Here is a 6,906-nt window from a genome sequence, read left to right as displayed (position 1 = left end):
ATGGATTATATCTTTATATAGACCTGTCTATTGATTTATAGATTAATAGTTTTACTGGACAGAAATTACAGCATTTTCTGCAATTTTAAGGCGCCAAAAACCTTCAATTTCCTCAAAAGCCGACACTGCGCCTTATAATCCGGTGCGCCTTATATATGGACCAATATTGAGCCACAACAGGTCTAGCAACTACGGTAAGCAGCTGCCGACTTCATTTTCGCTTGTAGAAGAAGAAGTGTATGGTGCATGCTGGGATAGTTGTCAGAAAGCTGGTTTGTAATCTATTAATAAAATTTGACTGACCTATCTACCTACCGACCGTCTAGAATCAGGTCGTCTGCAGGTCATTTAGCACCACGTTCTCCACCAACATGCTGTGCGCTAAGGGAGAAGGTGACCATCGTCCGGCCACGTCTTGGCCCAGTTGCGGAAAGCTCTCCTCACCAACCGGAGTCGGACTGTTTTGTTGACATTCCCGTTAGTGCAGCTCCATCTAGTGGATGCATAGCGTAACTCCAGCCTCTACTGTAGCGTCTATTCTATGCGCCTTATAATGCGGTGCACCTTATATATGAAAAAAGTTTTAAAATAGGCCATTCATTGAAGGTGCGCCTTATAATCCGGTGTGCCTTATACTGCGAAAAATATGGTACAAAGAACAAATCTGGTTCTTCATCAAATCCTAATGAGTCAAATTGAAAGTGTCATGGAGTCATCAGCCTCATGCCATTAACACTGACATGAAAAATAATATTGAAGAAATAAATATATCAAATCTAATTAAAAACATAAATAAGTGATAAGTTCTTTACTATTATGGTCTGTAAGATATATTTATTCTCCGTACTACATATGGTCTCAACAAACCCATGGCACTTCAACAATATTATTTTACCTTTTATCTGGAAATAGTGTCTGTTTATTCTTGCCATACAGTCCTCTGTATTAAGCTTTGATCAAAAGGTCTTGCCGTACCAGTTTATTCCTCTGTATTTAGTTTAGTTTCTTAGTTTATTCTTGCATTTTGTTCTTCATTCATTTCCATTTAGTTTCCTTTGATCAGTATTGTCCTCTCTTGGTTTATTGCTATGTTCACTTTAGTTTCTATCCTGTTGCTAGATTTATTTTATCATTTATTGACGCTCACCACTCATCACCTGCTGTGCCGCCTAATCGTCATGTGTTTCACATCATGTGTTGATTTTTCACTGTTCAGCGTCGGATTCTCTGTTTTTATGCCATAATTCGCATCTAGTTCGTCACTCCGTTTTATGTCCTGCTTCTCCTGTTTCAGAGTTTTGCACAATGTGGCAATGTGCGCGTTGTTTTTGTTTTGTTTTGTTGATTTTTTTAACCCCCTATGGTGCGCAGCGTTCGGGAAACTTATTAATGGGGAAAAGGCAGACTGACAACAGAAACAATTTCCGTATTCTGATCATTGATATTTAAAAGTGCTGTGGTACCGTTGTTCTATCACACCCGTTTCATACCGGACACCTTACAGCACCGGTGTTAACGCTATAAAATGAACGCCCTCTATCGAGGTATCACCCATGGAGGGATTTCTTTATTTAAATGGGTTCATTTTTCAGAGGGTATTGTGATTTTAGTAATTACATGTTTATAAGAGTGATTTTCTGTTGTCCTTCCATGGAAGCGTGCAGCTTTCAAACGGAAATAAAACACTTTTTAATATAAGTTGCTGCTTAGACATGATCACAGAACTGCCAAAACATATGTATAAAAATACCAGACAAAGTGAATCACAGCACCGTCATCAGCCGGCGTAACCCTGAACTGATGCGGTGAAGCTACCAGTAGCAGGAGCGGAGCTGCGCCAAGAAGCTACAAACACTGAATAGAAGGAGAGCTGCCATCGATACGGTTGCAGCCAAGCATGATTTAATGTTACACAATACAATTTTACCAAGTTGCTCAAAGTCTAAACTGGTATTGTTGTTATAAGGTGTAAAGTTTACCTTCGACCAAACGCCCCCCAAAGGAATCCCAGCGCCCCCCTTTTGTAAAAATTTCCGCCAGTGCCCCCTGCCGTCCTCTGAACGCCCCCCAGGGGGCGGTACTGCCCACGTTGAGAACCGCTACTCTAGAATGAGGTGGTGTATTTCGCAAAACTGTAATGGAAACTTTTTCTGCATCAAGAGTCACATGGTCAACAGGAAATGGTGGCCATGCAGATGGTGGTGTGGCATGTTCTTAATGACTTATCACAAACTTATTCATGTGTGATTTTAATTGTGTTTCCTATTGAATAGAAACACTACAAATGCAATATTGTGTTTTTCCAACATTTGTGGAATATCAACAAAGTTTTGCCCACATTTGTAATGGCAATGCAGCTATCGTCTGTCACTCACTTGTTTCCAGGGCGGTGGTGCTCTCCTCGCTGACAACGGGCCCACAGCCAACCGCAGTGCAGGAGCGAAGATACAACTTGTATTTGGTCAGAGGCTCTAATTCATGCAGGATCCACTTGGTGGTGTTAGGGTTGCTGATGTTCACAGCCTGCAGAGGCCCAACTTCCTCTGTGTCATTAACTAAAGAAATGAAAGAAAATACAGCTTTAATTCTGGTAGGTTATCCAGTTATAACCATCTAGTTGCTGACTGACAAAAACTTGGAAGATTTTTTGCTTCCTTTACCACCTGAAGGAAAACAGTAAGTAGAAAATGGGTTTAAAGAAAAACTTTAAACCAAGACTTTAGCGGAATATAAATAATTTGGATTTAACTTAATGTTCTTCAGTTGATAAAAACTCACAAAGAAACAGGTAGATAATTCACCTCTTCTTTCTTTTTAAAATATGAACTCCGTATGTTATCTAATGTCCATTTAAAACTCAAGCGTCTTTGTGTTTTTGATGTCTATTTTCTGATTGCGTCTCATTTTTCAGACTGTAAGGCAGCCAGCTAGGTATGAAGATGGCATTTATGTTCTTAGTAACAAAAACAAACCCAGCAGGTGTTAAGGTGACCTTTGCTGTGGCAGGGACGCAATGTTTTTCCTCACATTAAGAGCAACAGAAATGCTGACAGGAATGCTTCAGTATGAATTCCTTCCTCCTGGGGACTCCTCTCCTCTTCAGTAAAAATCTTGATTCTTGTTGGGTTTTCTTTCAAGGGATAAAATTGTCTTTTTGGCAAATTATGCAATCCAGACTAGAGCAGGGAGAAAAAAAAAGCCATCAGCCGGATGCTTCCATCTTGCTAATGCTTTATGTTGTAACTTTCCCAGAAACCCTGTGGCCTGCCAGCTTGTGTTCTCTATCTTGTACAGTGAACTGGCGAAAGGCTGCAGACTCTGGCTCGCACACTTGCAACAAACAACAGCAAGTCTCTAAATATTCTTCAGCCCGAGCCAAACACGGTTGGCTTTATGAAGTGTGAAACAAGCCAGGATTTTGCTACACAGAATGAACCAAAGCCAACGTTGTTTTCGACTCCTACTTAGAACAATATTTCAGTTCAGAGCAGTGCAAGCTACACTAGACTGGCTTGAAGTGTTCGTATTGTGCCTCAACCCCATCAGCACAAACACAAAAGCTGCAAATGAAAAAGGAATGAGACATTCAGCAGGGTTGCATTTTAAACCCAAATGATACATTGAAACAAAGAATTAAGCAAAAATTATGTTTTCAGTGGAATTCTGATTAAGGAACTCCTTAAAATTTTCTGGCATCAGTAGAACTTTGCCAGTAAAAGGACCTTGTTAGATAAAAGATAAATGTATTTTCTAAGACATATACAGACATATATATTTTCTAAGTACATATACAGCTTGTACAGTGGAAGCGCAAGAAACAGATGGGTAAAGAATGTGGAGTGGCCATGTTGTACCGAGGCAAACCACAAGGTGGCAGAGAATCCCTGAAGTCTCTTAGCCAGAACAAGCCAGCCCTAATTTTGTAATAACACATTGTTTAATTACATGTTGGTAAAGTTTATTAAGCACCACAGTTAAGATTATCACATAGTTTTTAACAAATACTATTTGATATAAAATTTACTGGTTTATGTAGACTCTGTTTTGAGAGGGAAATGATGAGAGTGATAGCAATTTGGTGCTAACATGCTAGTTGCCCTGCTAGTTTTGCAGTCAGTTAGTGTATCCTGAGTTGTTTTTGTCACGTTCTATATTAATGGTTATGGATCCATCCACAAGAATATTTATTGAATTTAGACTTGCTGTTTTGTGTTTAGGCGTTCCATGCTGTTCTTGTATATTGTGACTAAGTTAAAATGATGACTGTGTTTTGTAATATGTTAGCTCTCCGCTAAATTGAAGATTTTAGTTTGGCTAGTAAATGTCATTGGGAAAACATTTAAAGCATATATAATAAAGACAGCTGTAATGTTGGAATTCATTGCTTTGGGACAAAAAATAAAAGATTCGCACACAGTAAAACGCCTCTGTCTAATGTTTGTCTAAGTACAGAAACCGTGATTCTTCCCAACAAAAGTAAACTGTTAGCAGTGATTGTACTGAATCAAAGAAATAATGGAATATATGCAGAAGATTGAGGTGTGTGTTTACTTATATTATACTATATAATGAAATAACAATCTGATGGCAACTTTAAAAAATAAACTACTTCAAGGAAATTTGTCAGTGATTCAAATCCTGTTGCAGACTCTGAAAAGTGTCACAGCAGACATTCATCAGAAACCTGTAGGATCTGACATTACTGCTGAACAGATGTGCTAGAGCTTGAGTCATTGATGATACTCCTAACAGCTGGCTGCATTATCCTCAACATTTCGCACATGACTTCCATCAAGGGGACTTCAACAAAGAGTCACACTTCAGAGAACCTATCAGCCTAACTGCTGTGGCGCGCCACCAGAAACGTCCCTTCCTGAAATGCTGCCTGATACCCGGCCCTCCTGTGCAGTGACCAAATCAGATCCAATTAGCCAGGGAAATGCTGCACTACGTCGTTATTAGAAGTTGGTCATTACCTTTGTTATGATGTCTGCTTAAGATCAGCAAAGCATTTGGACATGTGATGTGTCTGGATAATGTCCTCAGGAAATGTAAGCTAAGGGTATTCAAATAGGGATGTATTTGAATATTCCATTAGAATAGCAGATTCTAATGGAATGAGCCAGAACTGCTCATGACTGTGATACAAAACACCTACCCTGCCCAACATATCCTGATACCAGTATGAATATGTTTTTCTATTAAAGATCACGGGCTGCATGCACAATCATCAACAACAGGCCAGAAACACACCTTCTGTCTTTTCAGACATCCCTCTTAAAGCCTATGTCAAAAACTATACATCTATAGTCTAATTTAGGCTGGATCGAGTTTTGATCTCATGGTATACCATCATTTTAAAGGTTCTAGTTTCAAAACTTCTATTCATTTATTTTGTATTTTCTAAAAAAGAACCAGATTCTGAACCATTTAAAATGGTCTCTCAGTTAGCTCGAACAAACCAAAGATTTCGAATTCCCTAAGTGTTATGGTAGATTGTTTTTTTCATGTATTATTATGTGTTATTAGTGATGACAACAGCATATGGATAACTCTTTCTTTGAAAACACTGTTTGTATCTAGCAAAGTTGGATAAATGTGGAAAAAAAGTCAATTTGTGATCCTGAAAATAAAGCAAAAATGATGTTATGTCAAATTGATGTCAAATGTTAAAAGTAGGTCTAAAAGTCAGATTTTTCCATGAAGCTTTTAGTTAGACTGACTTAAGTTATCCTGACCCATGTATGTAATGATGCTGCCATAGGCTTAGGCTTCTGGAGGACACACTGACCATTTTTCATCACTTTCTTCTTCTACTACTCTCCATTTTACATTATTTGCTGTTAGGTTTAAGTTTTCTCTGTTATTTTTTCCCCACTGAAGCTACACTTGGTCTAGCATTCTGTTGAGTTGTGGTGCCTTCCTGGCTGAGGTAATGCTGCCAACAACTAACTGTTCTGCCTCTTCTGCTGTTAACTTTTTACTTTTTATTAACATAGAAAGTACCCCTGTGCATCTAATCTTTCTTCTTCGGTATCAGTCTTCGTAGTGAAAATGCTTTTGGTTCTGATGTTGGTTTCTTCCTGTTGAACGGGGGTTTTTCCTCTCTACTGTCGCCACATGCACGCTCTGTATGAGGGACTGCTGAAAAGTTAACATATAGTCTGAATGTTTGTCTGGGAGGAGTGAAAGCTGCAAGTCAGTGATTTGCTGCTGGGTTTCCTCAGATAGAAACTTTTTGAACAGCTTTGAATAATTAATCTAACTATTGCAGTGTTTGATAACTAGGGTCATGTGGAATGTATGTGTGACTGAATTGAAGTAATGTTTTTGTAAATTGCTTCTAGACGACATTCGTTGTGAATTGGTGCAATATAAAGAAATTGAATTGAACATGAGCGTCATGCATTACATCATGATATACATTTTTGTTTTTAAATTTTTGTGCAAACACTATGCTTACTTAAAACAGTAGTTTTAATGAAGGCTATCACACATTACAAATGTGCTCAAGACCTTGTCAATACTCCCCTACTGTAAAAAAACCACAATTTCGAAATTGAGGTGTTTCCATTAAATAAGAAACACAATTAAAATCACACTTGAACAAGTTTGTTCACGTATTTCCTATCGTCGCCTTCTTTTTTGTGGTTTATGCCAGTAGTAACATGCGATTGCTGATCTTGTGCTTTAAAAAAGTGTTTCCTTTGCAGCTTTGGGAACCATACGATTTCGAAACGGTTGAATAAGCCACCTCATCTTAGCACCAAAACTTTTGATCAAAAACAAGTTGTTTTGAAACTGGCATGTTTTCATTAAACAAGTTTAAATTCGAAATGTCAAGGTAGTCAATGGAAACATAGCCAGTGAGAACCTCATACCGGACTAAACTTAGTCCCATCTAAC

At 38.4% G+C, this 6,906-nt stretch overlaps 1 protein-coding gene across 7 annotated transcripts in view; it reads right to left on the bottom strand.

Moving 5' to 3' along the window:
* chl1b (cell adhesion molecule L1-like b) overlaps positions 1-6,906 on the bottom strand; it is a 164,515-nt gene that overhangs the window by 26,653 nt on the left and 130,956 nt on the right. For all 7 annotated transcript variants that reach the window (XM_016675760.1, XM_016675757.1, XM_016675755.1 and 4 more), the window contains one exon: positions 2,376-2,555. In XM_016675760.1, coding sequence (XP_016531246.1) covers positions 2,376-2,555 — 180 coding nt within the window. The remainder of the gene's footprint in view (positions 1-2,375; positions 2,556-6,906) is intronic.

Source organism: Poecilia formosa, unplaced genomic scaffold, assembly GCF_000485575.1.
Source record: "Poecilia formosa unplaced genomic scaffold, Poecilia_formosa-5.1.2 Scaffold121, whole genome shotgun sequence".
NCBI classification, from domain to species: Eukaryota; Metazoa; Chordata; class Actinopteri; order Cyprinodontiformes; family Poeciliidae; genus Poecilia; species Poecilia formosa.
Note: the sequence above shows the minus strand (reverse complement) of the source record. Positions and strands in the feature narration are given on the sequence as shown.